Source organism: Dendropsophus ebraccatus, chromosome 4, assembly GCF_027789765.1.
Source record: "Dendropsophus ebraccatus isolate aDenEbr1 chromosome 4, aDenEbr1.pat, whole genome shotgun sequence".
Taxonomy (NCBI): domain Eukaryota; kingdom Metazoa; phylum Chordata; class Amphibia; order Anura; family Hylidae; genus Dendropsophus; species Dendropsophus ebraccatus.
Genome location: NC_091457.1, coordinates 85014108 through 85031294, shown reverse-complemented (window position 1 = coordinate 85031294; position 17187 = coordinate 85014108). Strand labels below are relative to the sequence as shown.

The 17187-nt window shown below is 44.6% G+C and overlaps 1 protein-coding gene and 1 pseudogene across 2 annotated transcripts in view; both read right to left on the bottom strand.

Moving 5' to 3' along the window:
- Positions 1-5562: 5562 nt before the first annotated feature.
- On the bottom strand, positions 5563-5769 carry LOC138790162 (U2 spliceosomal RNA; annotated as a pseudogene).
- A 986-nt stretch (positions 5770-6755) lies between these two features.
- The window catches only part of SLC7A9 (solute carrier family 7 member 9), a 67016-nt gene continuing 56584 nt past the window's right edge, over positions 6756-17187 (bottom strand). For both annotated transcript variants that reach the window (XM_069966186.1, XM_069966187.1), the window contains one exon: positions 6756-7154. In XM_069966186.1, the coding sequence (XP_069822287.1) occupies positions 7090-7154 (65 nt within the window). In that variant the 3' untranslated portion in view covers positions 6756-7089. The remainder of the gene's footprint in view (positions 7155-17187) is intronic.

The following is a 17187-nucleotide window of genomic DNA, read 5'->3' as shown; positions in this document are numbered from 1 at the left end:
ACTTAAAAGGGAATCTGTCAGCACCTAGGCTAATCCTGAGGTGCTGACAGTGTAGTGTAGAAGTGTGTCCCCTATTGTGTCTGTTACCTTTCTTGAAGCCATCGGTGCTGTAGATTTTCCACAATCTTGCCCGATACATTTGAAACGAGAGTCAAAGAAGAGTAGCGGTGAGGCGTTTGTGCCGCACTTCGGCATGCCTCACCACTACTTCCTCCTCCCTGTATGCTGTGCATATTGATTTTGACCCAGCCCCCTGCCGAAGTGTGGCATAAACGCCTCACTGCTACTCCTCTTTGACACTCGTTTTAAATGTATCGGGGCAAGATTGTGGAAAATCTAAAGCACTGATTGCTTCAAGAAAGGTAACAGACACAATAGGTAAGGCACATCTACACTACACTGTCAGCACCTCGTGACCAGCCTTGGTACTGACAGATTACCTTTAAAGCAAAAGGGCAAGAGCAGAATTTAGAAGAAGGGTTTAGGGTGCATTTACAGAGAGAGAGATTTATCTGACAGATCTATGAAGCTAAAGCCAGGAACAGACTATAAACAGGGAACAGGTCATAAAGGAAGGACTAAGATTTCTCCTCTTTTCACATCCATTCCTGGCTTTGGCTTCCAAAATCTGTCAGATAAATCTCTCTGTGTAAACGCACCATTAGAAGGAAACCCTGAACACCGCTAATGATGTACAGGTACATCACGGTGGTTTAAGGAAGTATAGCAAGGACTCTGGAGTGGAGCCCCTTAAACTCCAGCAGCTGCCGGCTTTTTTTTTTTTAGCAACTAACAGACACTACCAGTAGCCCAGAACAAGCTTTGATGCCCCTATTTGATGATGTAGATGTAGCTGCACTCCAATACCTACTTAACCAGTGGAAGGGAGCAGTAATAAAAGGGGTATTCTATTCCTTCTTCCTGATTGATATGACAAAAAACAAAATCGAAAAATGACTTGATCCTTAAAGAGTTGAAAGCGATAGACACCTTTTTAAAATGGAAAAAAGTATTTTAAGATATGTCTTTGGTTACCTTAAGAAAATGTAGCACTATGTTTGAGTCTGCATTCTTCATTCCATCATTTATTTTTAAATCCCCATATATGCAGCTTGGTACTAGTTTCAGATTATTGTCGTGTGGTTACGTCCTACCAGTATACATGCTGGATGTAAGGTCTGTGTATTCAGAAGTTAAGGGGGAACTCCGGGTAGAGGTTAAAAATAAAAAATGAAACTTCTGCAGAAGCATATAACAATACTTGCCTATCTATCCCAGTTTTGAAACTACCAAAAATCCATTTGTTTTGGGGGGTTTTGTTCTGTTTTGTGTTTCTGTATTTCCTGGTTGAGCAGATGTACTCAGTACTACAGGTTCCAGAATGCAATGCTTTCCCTCAGTTGTTCATCACAGTCCCCCACCCTGCCTATTCCCCGCCCAAAGCTGTTGCGGAACATCTAGGCTGTGTTGACACATTGCAGTTTCATTGTGTTACTGAATTATTTGCAGTACTTTATAATTTCATTGTGGTCCCACCCACACAGCATGCTGTATTCTCTACCTGTAATGCTGATATTGGAATAAAGCAAAGAACTTTTTAAATTAAATTTTTCTTTTATTTCTTTTCATCTCCACGCACATATTATGATCAAGCATCTTTGAAGTTGATTCCCACAAATTATTATCTTACATGGGATATGCTGTTTATGTCTTGTTTTTTGTGCAGGTGGGATTGGCAGTGCCGGCTCTTATCCTCTCTGCTGTTTAGCATTATCTAATTGTGTTACTGCATCATTTTTGTGCAGATGCTGCAGTACTGCAATCAGGGCTCCAGACTAAAAAATTTACCTAGGAGCCATTGGCTCCTAACCTGAAAAATTTAGGCGCCAAATAGAATATTTGGTCGCCAACATTTTAAAACATGTAAAATTAATGTTATGTTAAATGGGACTTACTGTGTGCAGAGGCCACGGCATCCTCCTCCTCTAGATTCTTTCTTTTCTTAGTTTGAAAACGTTCAACATGGAAACTTGCAACTTGACAACCATATACCCCCCTGCTGCCGGTGTGTTCCCTCAGCCAGCTGCCATCTTACCGGCAATGATCTACTATATATATATATATATATATATATATATATATATATATATATAGCCCCCGGCAGCCGATGACATATAGCCCCTGTGGCAATGTATATGGGAAGTGGTACTGTGCAGTGTATATACATACAGACACTGAGGGAAGTGGTACTGTGCAGTCTATACATACAGACACTGAGGGAAGTGGTACTGTGCAGTCTATACATACACACTGAGGGAAGTGGTACTGTGCAGTCTATACATACCCCCCCCCTCGCACCCCACACGCACTGACTACTGCACCTGGCTGCCATCACAACAGACACACTACCAATCCCCCGCCCAGGCCGCGGTCCCCCCACACACATTACTGGCCGGCCGCCACCCCTGCCGTCCCTCCGGTTGTACTCACCCACTATTTAAGCTTGGTGCCGCTGGGGTGCACTTGAAGAACCGCCGGGTGGGGAGAGGCGGGAGAGAGGCGCTGGAGGAGTGTGGCGCCTCTGCGGCCGTCCGTCCAATGAATGACAGACGTGCTGGATGACGTCACTGGAGAAGCTTGTCCCCGCACACGTCATCCAGCACGTCCGTCATTCATTGGACGGACGGCCGCAGAGGCGCCACGTGATTCGGCGCAGCGTGCGGAAGGCGGAAGTCCTTAAAGAGACAGCGCGCCGCCGGGGCCAGTCGCAAATGCAGATTTATTAATCTGGGCGCCATTTGCAAGATGTCAGTCGCATTGGCGACCATTTTGGTCGCCATCTGGAGCCCTGGCAATTACACTCCAACATGTGTGAATGTAGCCCTAATTTCTCTGTAGACTTTTGCACAATCAGCGAAGCTGAAACCGCTGCTTCTGGCCGGTCTGAGATGGTGAATCACACCCTGCCCCCTGTCTGCATCATCAGCCTGATCTCAGCAAACACACACAATGTGAGACAGAGGCATGGAAGATTTGTGGGAGCAGTGAGAGCAGGAGACAATGTGGATTGGCACAGAGGCCATATTTTTACTTCCTGGATTTCAATCAGCTACCAGTGTGGCAGAACCGTACAGATACGGTAATACATTGCATAGACACATCTATATAACTTTTAATGTACTCTTAATAGAAAACAAGTTGTTTTTTTTTATCCGGATTTCCCCTTTAACAGTTTCTACCCTTGTGCTTTTCCTCTGCAGACTATCTTGTGTGATTTCCTATCTACAGCCTGTGTGAGCTGCCCTCCTTGTATGTTCTCTACTCTGTACACAGCACCCTAAATCTTGGACAATCTCCCCCAATCCTGGTCAGGAATTTGTTAAATAGATTCTGTAATAACTAAAATAATATGTGCTCTTCTTACCTTTCATTATTTTTGTTTTAGAATAAAATCAATTATTCCATGTGAGGTGGAAAAAAAAATCTGTAGAGATCTATACCATTAATAGCATTGTGTAGTTCTTTTTCAAACTTTATTTTTTTGTTAATATTTATTTTTTAGCTTTAGGATAAAAGAAAAGAAGTACCAAAAACAACAAACTTCAAAACACACATATATCCATTACAAAACTAAGAATAGTGGCAGATTTTAGGGCTCAGAATGTGTGTGGTGTATTAAGTACAATATGCGTTAAGCTTTAATGTGTGCCTTACATTTTATGTTTTGTCAACTTATTTTGCTTTTGATGTGACCAACAATTGTCATTTTATTACAGACCTTTAAAGGGAAACAGTAGGGGTCCCTTTAGAAGTATAAAACCTCCCCACACTTTGGAGCAATAGGGCACAGCATTCAGACTCTGTACCAATAAGTTACCTCTTATTTTGCTCTGTTGTAATATTTAACTTTAATTACAAAACACTCATACCCGACCCGCCACTCCATTCATTGGGCATTTCAGGGACCCTGTTTTCTATGATCTCCTTATTATGCCATATTCCATAGATACTGTGCATAGGGTATAACTTGACAAGATGAGAAAACCCTTTAAAAGTTGAATTGTGTGATTTAGTTGAAATAGTGCAGTATCAAAGATAACTCGTTCAAATGCTTTGCCCTAATGCTACACGGTGGTGGGAAAGGTTTCTGCTGCTTAAAGGAGAAGTCCGGCGAAAGTTTTTATTAAAGTATCGTATTGCTCCCCAAAACTTATACAAATCACCAATATACACTTACTACAGAAAATGCACATAGTGCAAAGTGCTTTTTTTTTTCCCTGCACTTACTACTGTATCAAGGTTTTACTTCCTGGATAAAATGGGGATGTCACAACCCCACTCGCAGAGCTGTGCGGGCTGTGGCTGCTGGAGAGGATGATGGCAGAGGGACACAGGGCACTGGAGGGACACTGAGCATCCCTCTGCCATCATCCTCTCCAGCAGCCACAGCCCGCACAGCTCTGGGAGTCGGGTCGTGACATCACCATGTTATCCAGGAAGTGAAGCCTTGATGCAGTAGTAAGTGCAGGGAAAAAGCCCTTTATGTGCATTTCCTGTAATAAGTGTATATGTGGGATTTGTATAACTTTTGGGGAGCAATACAATACTTTAATAAAAACTTTCGCCGGGCTTCTCTTTTAATTTTGCAGCCACTTTGTCGTTAAGGACTGAGCACATAAAACAAGATTGGTCAAAATTTTATTAATATGGCTAACAACTTGCATAAGTTTAACTTTTACAAAGTAATTCTAAGGTTGTTTTATCGTGACAATGTATTTCATGCTAGTAATAAAATGAGTTTGAAACATTAATGCTTTGTGAAAAACTCTAAATGTCATTAAAAAAAAATAGCATTTCACTAGGTTTGAAATTCTCTGCATGTAATGAAGATAGTCACCCAACATAAGATAGTTATTCACATATACAGTATGTCTACTCTGTCGCCAATATCTGGTAAAGGTCCTTTTACTTTTTAGGATGTAATAGGTTTATAAAAAAAAAAATGTATTTCACATACAGTAACAGCAGCGACAATCTGGTACAGTAACAGGAGTGACTATTATAATAGGAGCTAAGATCATGTACATGAACAGCTGTGACATTCAGATACACTAAGAGTCAAGATTAGGTACAGCAAAAGAGATGAGGGGGGACTACATGTACAGTAATAAGGGATAATGGAGACTATAGGGTTAATTTCTGTGTTTATGCTGTACATTACTGTGTTGGCGCTACTGCTTTCTCCTGTCTCTGAACTCCTTCCACACACAGAGGATCCAGTAGTTTGTTTTTTAATTAGTACCTTCCTGAACGTAAAAAGAAAAACTGCCCAGGTATCCCCTTTAAAGTAAAGTAAATCTGTCACCCCCACCCATGTCTATAGAAATGTTGGTAATGCTGGATAGGTCTTTAAAAATGTAATCTTGTAATTAATAACTTTCCTGCATCTGTTCTTAAATTTTCATTAAAAAAAAAAAAGTTATTGCTGCAGTAATAGGCAGGGCCTAGTGTTCCCCATGCCCTAGGACTGCTGCGTGTTAGCACAGCTCAAGTTGGTATACTCGCCACAGAATGGCAGGAGCTGGCACTGCAATAGCAGGTCAATGCCTGGAGAGGAGAGAGTAAGCTCTTTTCCCATCTCCCTGTTCTAAAAATCCATTTACTTTATTCATTTATTTTTATATGGTCCCCAGATAGGTAACGTATTTGATATTAAACTGATAAGAACAGATGCTACACTTGATCTTAGCCAAAAGGCCGAGAAGCGATGCCCATGGTGTTGACAGCCCCCATAACAGTGCACGAAAAAGTGAAATAAAAGAAATGACAGCCAGAAAATAGAAGCAGATTACAATGAAAGGACAATTTTTCTGTATCTGACTCTATAATCAGTAAGAGAAAATTTAGGGACACACTCCCTTTAAAAGAGTTAACGCAAACTGAAACTCCCTTTGGCCGCATTCACACCTTGTTTCGCACGGTACAATAATATGGAAGGCCTGTACTGGAGTCTGTCCCCCCCACAGAAGCATCTCTGACATGCTGTGCGGCTCTGTCATTACAGTGTGTTACATATCCGTACTGTTCCTCGCTCCCAGCAGTATATCAGAGATGCTGCCATGCGAGGACAGACTTCGGCACAGGCCTTCCATGGAATGTGTGAATGCGGCCTTTGACTTAAGGGTGAGTTGTACAAATGATGTATGTGTGTGTATGTGACTTAAGGAATGGACATAACTTGAGCAGCTTGGCTGTGTACATAATTTAAAGTCAACGGAAGTTATGCAACGCCTACACTTTGACTGTATTAGTTTTCTGACCAAGTCTGGCAGTGGCTAACAGGTGAGATAGAAATACCCATTTAATATTGTAATTTAGCTGTCTAGTTAGTTAGACCTGAAACTTCCTCTTATACATTGACTGGAAAGGTGGCTGCTAGAGATAAGCGATACTACAGTAAGTTCGGGTTTGCCAAACCCCTAACGTCCAGATATGCTGATAGGCTATGGCTGCATCCATCTTCTCCCAAAAAAAAAAAAAGGATTTGGTCAGCCCCATCTTCTCCAGCCACCAGGAGTCAAATGCTAAGCATTCAAAGTTATGTGAATCCAAACTTTGGTTTTGCTCATGGCTAGTGGCTGTGCTTGTGCAGCAGCTTTCTAGTGAAGATAATTGAGCTGTTGAAACTAGCTTCACATTCAGTATCATATTCTGGCCTTTTTTTCCTTTTTTTTTTTTTTTAAAGCACAAAAGTGTTTAGTAGTAAGGATGCTATTCCTCAAAATATTTATTGTTCTGAATCCTCTTTACATGACCTCAATGAACACAGAGGTAGAAGAGATGCACTTACAAGCAGTAAACAAAATCTTGAAACAGTCCTGGGTTAGATGACAGATCCAGCATCGTAGATGAGATGCATGTACCTTGCAATGTCACCACAGAAACCCTCAATTGTCTGGTTTGTGGGACAATAAGATTGATGCTGTCGCTTTCCTGAGTCGTGTGACATTTACAATATGTACAATGAGAGAGCTGATAAATAGCCGTACAGTCTTTTCTTTGGGTTCATCTGTCTGGTAACTTGAGTCCTTAGTTCTTGGACTCTTCTGGGGGAACCACTTCCATGAGCATCTGTACATACATGGTTATTGGCTCTGCAATAAGAAAGACTTACATTAGGTTAGGAAGAATACAAGGGTGATATACACACACAATCGCTATCATAGGTATTTAATAGGGATGGTCCAAACCTGCCGAGGTTCGGGTTCGTATGAACCTGAGCTCTCGGCATCAGATTCCCGCTGTCTGGCCACTCCGTGCAGCGGGTGGATACAGCGGGAGGACCGCCTGGAAAACTGGGATAGAGCCTATGGCTATGGCTGTATCCCAGTTTTCCAGGCAGTCCTCCCGCTGTATCCACCCTCTCCACGGAGCGGGCAGACAGCGGGAATCATTTCCGAGAGTTTGGATTCGTACGAAACCGAACAGAACCAGGTTCGGACCATCCCTAGTATTTAACATCCACTACCACCTCCTATCTATGTTTATTTGCAAAAATTTTTACTGTGGGAAGGGGGGGGGTGTATCCGACAAGAAAATGTCACTTTTAATTCAGTCTCAGACTTATTCAACCTGTAAAAATCGGCACCCACTTTGCCACATATTGATCTTTTATCTCCGTTCCGGTGTTTTTGTTTTTATAAGAGGAGTTCGTTTTCTCCTAGAAACTTACTTCTAAAGTGAAGTGTAGAATATGAGATTTATGTAAGTGAAAAAGTTATGATGAAAAGATAAATCCCTAGGAAAAAAAAATAGTTAATAAGATCCTAATATAATACTGAATACAGCGAACGAGTGTGTACACTTAGTATGTTCACACAATAAAATAAAGCAGCACTGCAGTGCAATGATGCAGTAGGGCCACACTCATACGTTCCGCACGGAACACGGATGTGGAATGTCTGTAATGGACGCCAATGTGAATGCATGTGTGAACATGGCCTGAAAGACATGAATGATTAACAATGATTTTGAGGTCAGCTCAAAAGATGCGATCAATGACATACAAATGACTTGTTTGATCATTGCCACGTTTACACTAAGGTTACGAACACACTTGCCGGATCTGCAGCGAGTCTCCTAGCTGCGTTTTTGCAGCAAGACTCGCTGCAGATCCCGGCCCTATACTTTCAATAGCAGAGAAACTCGCAGCAGGGATATACATCCCTGCTGCGATTTTGTCTGCAGCCCGCCCCATTAACCCCCTGGCCGCCAGACATTATACATTACCCGGTCCCCGTTCCTGCTTACTTCGGGGCTCCCGGTGTCTTCACGGCCCGCTCGGGCCAATCAGTGCGCTGCAGCGGGGCAGCGCACTGATTGGCCGGGCGGAACGTGCCGGGAGCCGCCGAAGCAAGCAGGAGCCGGGATCAGATAATGTATATCCTGCCCGCCCCCCTGCAGCCCCGATTGCCCCCAGCCCCCGGCCGCATAATCGCCCGCAGCCCCCGGCCGCACGATCGCCCCCAGCCCTGCAGCCCCCGGCCGCATGATCGCCCGCTGGGGGCGATCGTGCGGCCGGGGGCTGCGATGCTGGGTGCGGTCGGGGGCTGCAGGGCTGGGGGCGATCGTGCGGCCGGGGGCTGCGATCGTGTGGTCGGGGGCTGCAGGGCTGGGGGCGATCGTGCGGCTGGGGGCGATATACATTACCTGATCCCGGCTCCTGCTTGCTTCAGCGGCTCCCGGCACGTTCCGCCCGGCCAATCAGTGCGCTGCCCCGCCGCAGCGCACTGATTGGCCGGGCGGGCCGTGAAGACATCGGGAGCCCCGAAGCAAGCAGGAACGGGGACCCGGTAATGTATAATGTCTGGCGGCCAGGGGGTTAATGGGTTAATGTTAATGGGGCGGGCTGCAGACAAAATCGCAGCAGGGATGTACATCCCTGCTGCGAGTTTCTCTGCTATTGAAAGTATAGGGCCGGGATCTGCAGCGAGTCTCGCTGCAAAAACGCAGCAAGGAGACTCGCTGCAGATCCGGCAAGTGTGTTTGTAACCTGAGGGTGTAAACCCATACACCGTATATGCAGCGTATTTACTGCTGCAATACGCAGCAAACTCGCAGCAGATTAGATCTAAATAACTGAACACAGCATCAAATCTGTACTAACAAATCTGCTGTGTATTTGTTGCGTATCTGCTGCGTATATGGTGTGTGGGTTTGTACCCTAAAAGATTATCGATTACATTCAAGCAATTTAACACCTTCAAGACAGAAGCCTTTGATACACAAAAGTCCGGGTCAAATTAATGCAATGTTCCTCACTGCTTTCTAAGAGCTATAGCGCTTTTATTTTTCCACCTACAGGGCTGGTTGGGAAGTAATTTTTTGCGTAATTTTAAAAACTTTATTACCTTTTTTTTTTTTTTTTACACTTATTCACAGTAAAATATGCAATGATTAGATTGCATGTACTGGTCTATGCTATGCCATCTATGCTATACAGAAAAAGAGTTTTCTGTATTTTCATGACTATGGAAATTGTAGATTCACACTCAAGGCATTAAAACTATTAACACATGTGGAATTATATACTTATATACAACAGAAAATTTGTCTTATATTCTAGGTTCTTCAAAGTAGCCACCTGTTGCTTTGATTTCTGCTTTGCACACTCTTGGTATTCTCTTGTTGATCTTCAAGAGGTCGTCACTGGAAATGGTTTTCACTTCACAGGTATGCCCTGTCTGGTGTAATAAGTGGTATTTCTTGCCTTATAAATGGGGTTGGGACCATCAGTTGTGTTGTCCAGAAGTCAGGTGGATGCACAGCTGATAGTTCTACTGAATAGATTGTTAAAATATGAATTATGGCAAGAAAAAAAGCATCTAAGTGAAGAAAAATGAGTGGCCATCATTACTTTAAGAAATAATGGTCAGTCAGTGCAAAAAATTGGGAAAACTGTGAAAGTGTCCCCAAGTGCAGTTGCAAAAACCATCAAACACTACAAAGAAACTGGCTGACATGAGGACCGCCCCAGGATAGGAAGACCAAGAGTCACCTCTGCTGTGGAGGAGAAGTTCATCCAAGTCACCAGCCTCAGAAATCGCAGGTTACCAGCAGCTGAGATTAGAGACCAGGTCAATGGCACACAGAGTTTTAGCAGCAGACATATCTCTACAACAACTGGTAAGAGGAGACTTTGTGCAGCAGCAGGCCTTCATGGTTAAATAGCTGCTAGGAAACCACTGCTAAGGACAGGCAACAAGCAGAAGAGATTTGTTTGGGCAAGGAATAGACATTCGACCATTGGAAATCTGCACTTTGGTCTGATGAGTCCAAATTTAAGATCTTTGGTTCCAACCACCATGTCTTTGTGCGACGCAGAAAAGGTGAACAGATGGACTCCACATGCTTGGTTGTCACTGTGAAGCATGGAGGAGGAGGAGGTGTAATGGTGTGGGGGTGTTTTGCTGGTGACACTTATTGATTTGTTTAAAATTAAAGGCATACAGAACCAGCATGGTTACTACAGCATCTTGCAGTGGCATGCTATTCTATCCGGTTTGCGTTTAGTTGGACCATCATTTATTTTTCAACAGGACAATGACCCCAAACACACCTCCAGACTGTGTAAGGGCTATTTGACCAAGAAGGAGAGTGATGGGGTGCTACGAGATGGTTTGGGGTGAGCTGGACCACAGAGTTAAGGCAAAAGGGCCAACAAGTGCTGAGCATCTATGAGAACTCCTTTAAGACTCGCCAAGAGTGCAAAGCAGTAATCAAAGCAAAAGGTGGCTACCTTGAAGAACTTAGAATATAAGACATATTTTCAGTTGTTTCACACTTTTTTGATAAGTATATAATTCCACATATGTTAATTCATAGTTTTGATGCCTTCAGTGTGAATCTACAATTTTTATAGTCATGAAAATACAGAAAACTCTTTTAATGAGAAGGTGTCTCCAAACCTTTGGTCTGTACTGGACATTCCTACTGCACGGGGTATGTGCAGTAGGAACGTATATATACATGTTACTGACACGAAGGGGTTAATGCATGATAATCGGTCCGCAATAATAAATAAAACTAGATTTGCATTTCCAGGAAAATACATAGTGCTTGAAAAGAGCGCCCCTTTACCAGTGACTTCCAGAGCGCCCCTTTACCAGTGACTTCCTTTTAAGAAAAACTTTAATCCTGGGTGCCGTCCCTTTAAGAGCGACTTGGGTCCCATCCCTTTAAGAGCAACTTGGCTCCCGTCCCTTTAAGAGCGACATGGGTCCCTTTAGGAGCGACCTGAGTTGCTTTAAAAAAGACCTGGGTCCCTTTGCTCTTAATGGGACCCAGGTCGCTCTTAAAGTGACACTGTCACCCCCTTTTTGCATTCTGACATCTCTACACAGGTGTAAAGGGTAAATTTTGCGTTTTTAATACCTTATTTCATATCATACGTCATGGTGCTTGTTCAAGTAAAAAGTCATCTTTTATCAACGGCAGCGTGTATTAAGTGGGCGTGACCTCGCGGCAATTAGCCCTGCCCACAACAGCACCATTGGCCCCGCCCCCTTGACGGCCATTGGTTGGCAGTCGTAAAGGGGGTGGGGTCTAGACCTTTCGGCCAGCCTGTTCCGATGGCCAGCGAGGGGGCGGGCCAACTGTGGCGTTGTGGGCGGGGCTAAGTGGTGCTAATGCTGCAAGGTTCCGCCCACTTAACGCAATCTGCAGTTGATAAAAGTTGACTTTTTACTTGAACAAGCACCATGACGTATGATATAAAATAAGGTATGAAAACCGCTAAATTTACCCTTTACACCTGTGTAGAGATGTCAGAATGCACAAAGGGGGTGACAGTGTCACTTTAAAGGGACCCAGGTCGCTCTTAAAGAGACTCATTTCGCTCTTAAAGGGACATATTTTGCTCTTAAAGGGACCAATTTCACTCTTAACCTCTTAAGGACCCATGACGTACCGGCACGTCATGGATCACTGTCACTTGAAGACCCATGACGTACCGGTACGTCCGCCCTTTAAACGGGCGCCGCGGCCGGCCGGGTCCCGATCGGGGGAGATAGCCTGCTATAATACATAGCAGGCCATCTCTCCCTGTCGGCATGGAGGGTTGTTAACCCCCCCCATGCCGACGATCGCCGCTATTGGCTGATAAGCCCATAGCGGCGATCGGAACCTTTCTGGGCCATCGGTGCTGTCCGAGGACGGCACCGACCGCCAGTACTGTAAAAAGTAATGGTGGTCACGTTACCACCGTCCCGATCGCCGTGAACGGCCGGCCGGCCGTTCACGGCGATCAAAGTCCCCACAAGTAATAAATACCTGCTCCGGACCCCTCAGCTAGGTAGCTGAGGGGTCCAGAGCAGGTATTTGTACATTACTCACCTGTCCCGGGGTCCTGATCGGCGTCTTCCGGGTTCCCGGCGTCCTCTTCATCTTGTCGGGACTTCGGCTTCTTCCGTGAGTCCCGATCGGCTTTTTCCGGCTCCAGCGTCGTCTTTTTTCGTATTTTTTCGGCTCCAGCGTCGTCTAATTTCGGATCTTGCGCTCTGCTGCCCCCTAGCGGCTGATAAGTGTAATACACGTATCAGCCACTACAGGGATGTTCAGAATGTAGTAAAAAAAAAAAAATTTTTCCCAATTTTTTTTTTTTCTATTTTCCGCACCCTATCGCCGCTGAGTGTTGATCAGCATCGCACAAAAGTGCGCTGCTAATCAGCAACTCCTCCTTTTTGGCGTAGGGTGTTTTTTTTCTATATTCTACTGCCACGGTCTGCTGATAAGTGCCGAACATAAGTGCGGCATTTATCAGCAACACCATTTTTGGCGTAGGTTTTTTTTGTATACTTACTGTAAAAAACACGTAAAAAAACACTACATTACACCACACTACATTGAATAAAGTTTTACACTACACCACTACATACCCTATATACCAATCCCCATATAAAGATGGCCCCCAGGGTGTTTTCGGTATCGGACGCATACGTTATTATTGCCTCCGACACCGAAACAGCCAGTGAGGATGAATGGGGGGTCCTTTGTTCCTCCATTCATCCTCATCATTCTCATCATCCAGTGACGTGTCTGGGAGTAGCGTAGCGTACGCTGCCCCCCAGACACGTCTTTTCTGCCAGTACCGTCCCAATAAGAGATCTCGGTATGGTGTGAAATTCTACAAACTCTGTGAGAGTACCTCAGGGTACACTTACAGATTTAGGGTACGTGCACACTGCGGAATGGCGAAGGATAACCCTTCGTGCATTCCGCAGCTGGCACCCGCCGGCGGACTGATGCAGGGGCGCGTCTCCGCCCGTGTCATAGACTCTATCCTATGCACGGGCGGATTCCATCATCCGTCATTCCATCAACACGTTGGACGCAGAGCGGAATCCGCCCGTGCATAGAATGGAGTCTACGACACGGACGGAGACGTGCGCCTGCATCAGTCCGCTGGCGGGTGCCAACTGCGGAATGCACGAAGGGTTATCTGTCGCGATTCCGCAGTGTGCACGTACCCTTAGAGTGTATGAAGGAAGGGACACTCGAATCCAGCCCCCAGATGCCCACTCCCCCCCCCCATCCTCGGAGTTAGTGGGGACATCGTCCGGGAACTGATCTTCCCACTGCTGGATAAAGGTCACCACCTGTACGGGGATAACTTTTATACCAGCACCCCCTCTTTGGTCCCTCGCTGCCCGAGCTACTGTAGCTTGCGGCACGATCCGAAAATATCAGAAGTAGTAATAGAGCCCTAATATTTAGCAGCCATGGAGCGGACCCAGCGCTTCTGGATATGAAGGACCCCGTATCGCACCAGGACAACATTTTCCAGGTGACGTCCCCCACACTGGAGAAAGGGAGACCCCAGAAGAAGTGCAGAGTGTGGGGTAACAGGGGGATCAGGAAGGACAACATTTTCCAGTGTGACACCTGTCCTGATCCCCCCGGCCTCTGCATACTGGATCGCTCCAAGGCGTACCACACGTCATTGGGGTTCTACATTATCTAAATTCTGTCCCTTATTCTTATTTCAGGGGTCACGTTGATCCAGGGATTATTCTGATCGCCATTATGGAGTCGGGAAGGAATTTTTCCCCTGTGATGAGGCTACTGTCGTCTGCCTCACGAGGGGTTTTTGCCTTCCTCTGGATCAACACAGGTTGAATTTGATGGACACCTGTCATTTCCAACCTTATAAACTAATAATTGGCCTAATACCCCCAAATAAATTAGAATTGTCCCTTTTCCCCAGCTAAGTAGGTATGGCCACCATTCCCATTAGAGGATGCCATGATGCAATTACAAAGCCTCTGTGCGGCCAGGACAGTAGAAACCCCCCACAAGTGACCCCATTCTGGAAACTACACCCCATAAGGAATCTAACAAGTGGGGCAGCGGGTATATGGCCCCCTGGTGACGGCCACATTTGGGACGTGAAAATGAAAAAAATGGTATTTTTTATTTTCACGGCACATGTTCTACACATGTGCCCATCACTAGTGGGGTCTATATGCTCACTGCACCCCTTGTTAGATTCCTTATGGGGTGTAGTTTCCAGAATTGGGTCACTTGTGGGGGGTTTCTACTGTTCTGGCAGCACAGGAGCTTTGTAATTGCGACATGGCCTCCATCCCCCATTCCAGCCTCTAAATGGCGCTCTGTCCTTTTGGTGACTTGCCCTGTGCCCATATGGCAAATTATGTCCACATGTGGGGTATTTTCGTACTCAGGGGAAACTACCCTACACGTTTTGTGTTCATTTTCTTTTTTAACCCCTTGTGGAAATGGAAAAAAATCAAGGCTAGACCAACATTTAGTGTATTTTTTTTTTAATTTTTACTCTAAATCATTGATCTTGTCTTGATTTTTTCATTTTCACAAGGGGTTAAAAGATAAAAAAAAACACAATGTGTAGAGCAATTTCCCCTGAGTACGGAAATACCCCACATGTGGACATAAAGCGCCATGCGGGTGCAGGGTAAGCCTCCAAAGGGAAGGTGCGCCATTTGGTTTTTGAAGGCTGGATTTGGATGGAATGGATTTCGAGGGGCCATGTTGCATTCAAAAGGCCCCTGTGTTGCCAAGACAGTTAAAACCCCCACAAGTGACCCTATTATGGAAACTACACCCCTCAGGGAATGTAACAAGGGGTGTAGTCAGCATATGGACCCCACTGGTGACGGGCACAAATGTGCAACAATGTGGCGTGAAAATGAAATATTAAATTTTTTACACTATAATGTTGGTCTAGCCTTGAATTTATCATTTTCACAAGGGGTTAAAAGAGAAAAAAAAACACAAAATGTGTAGAGCAATTTCCCCCGAGTCCGTAAATACCCCACATGTGGACATAAAGCGCCATGTGGGCGCAGGGCAAGCCTCTGAAGGGAAGGAGCGCCATTTGGATTTTAGAGGTTGGATTTGGCTAGAATGGATGATGAACGCCATGTCGCATTTACAGAGCCCTTGTGCTGCCAAAACACTGTAAACCCCCCACAAGTGACCCCATTCTGGAAACTACACCCCTCAAGGAATCTAACAAGGGGTGCAGTGAGGATATGGACCCCTGGATGACGGGCACATTTGTGCCATGAAAGTGAAAAAATGAAAATTTTCACTTTCACGTCACATTTTTCCACATTTGTGCCCGTCACCAGTGGGGTCCATATGCTCACTGCACCCCTTGTTAGATTCCTTGAGGGGTGTAGTTTCCAGAATGGGGTCACTTGTGGGGGGTTTCCAGTGTCTTGGCAGCACGAGGGCTCTGTAAATGCGACATGGCCCTTGAAATCCATTCCAGTGAAATCCAGCTTCCAAAAGCCAATTGGCGCTCCTTCCCTTTGGAGGCTCGTCCTGCGCCCGCTTGGCACTTTATGTCCACATGTGGGGTATTTCCGTACTCAAGAGAAACTGCGCTACATGTTTTGTGTTTTTTTTTTCCTTTTATCCCTTTGTGAAAATGAAAAATTGAAGGCTAGAACAACATTTTAGTGTAAAAAATACTTTAGTCTTTTTTCAAGCCATATTGTTTGGAAAATCTGTGAAGCACCTGTGGGGTCCAGATGCTCACCGCACCCCTTGTTACATTCCTTGAGGGGTGTAGTTTTCTAAATGGTGTCCCTTTAGGGGTGTTTTTTAGGTTTTGGCACCCCAGAGCCTCTGCCAACCTGAAGTGGTACAGTCAAAAATGACCAAAAATAACGGAGCCATTGAAATTCACTAGGCGCTCCCTTATATCTGAGGCTTGTGGTTGCGTCAAATAGCGCAATAGGGCCACATATGGGGTATTTCTATAAACTGCAGAAACGGGGCAATCAATATTGGGGTGCATTTCTCTGGTAATAGGTTTATAATTATGAAAAATATTGGATTACAATAAAATCTCTGCACAGAAAATTAAAATTTTCAAATTTCTTACACACTTAGCTTCTATTTCTGTGACTCCCCTAAAGGGTTAAAAAACTTTCTGGATGTGCTTTTGCAGAGTTTAGGGGGTGCAGTTTCTGAAATGGGGTGCTTCGTGGGGCTTTCTAACACACAGTCCCCTCAAATACACTTTAAACCTGAACAGTTCCCTAAAAATATCTGATTTTGAAATTTTACAGAAAATTTGGAAATTTGCTGCTAATGTTTTAAGCTTCCTATTGTGTAAAAAAAATGAAATATAGTTTAATAAATGCCGCCAACATAAAGTAGACATGTTGCTAATGCTATTTAATATATAATTTATGTGGTATAACCACTTTCTGTATAAGCAGAAAAGTTTTAAAGTTGGAAAAATGCATTTTTTCTCAATTTTTCACGCTATTTTGGGTTTTTTCATAAAGATTCGTTATAAGTATCGACTCCAATTTACAAGAAATGTGAAGTACAATATGTCACGAGAAAACAATCTCAGAATCAGCCGGATAGGTAAAAGCATCCCGAAGGTATTAATGAATAAAGTGACACTGGTCAAATTCATAAAATTTGCTCCGGTCCTTAAGGCCATTTCAGGCCCGGTCCTTAAGGGGTTAAAGGGACCCATTTCGCTCTTAAAAGGACCCATTTTGCTCTTAAAAGAGACCCAGGACGCACATGTAAAGGGACATATTTTGCTCTTAAAGGGACCCAGTTCGCTCTTAAAGGGTCCCAGGTCGCATGTAAAGGGACATATTTCGCTCTTAAAGGGACCCA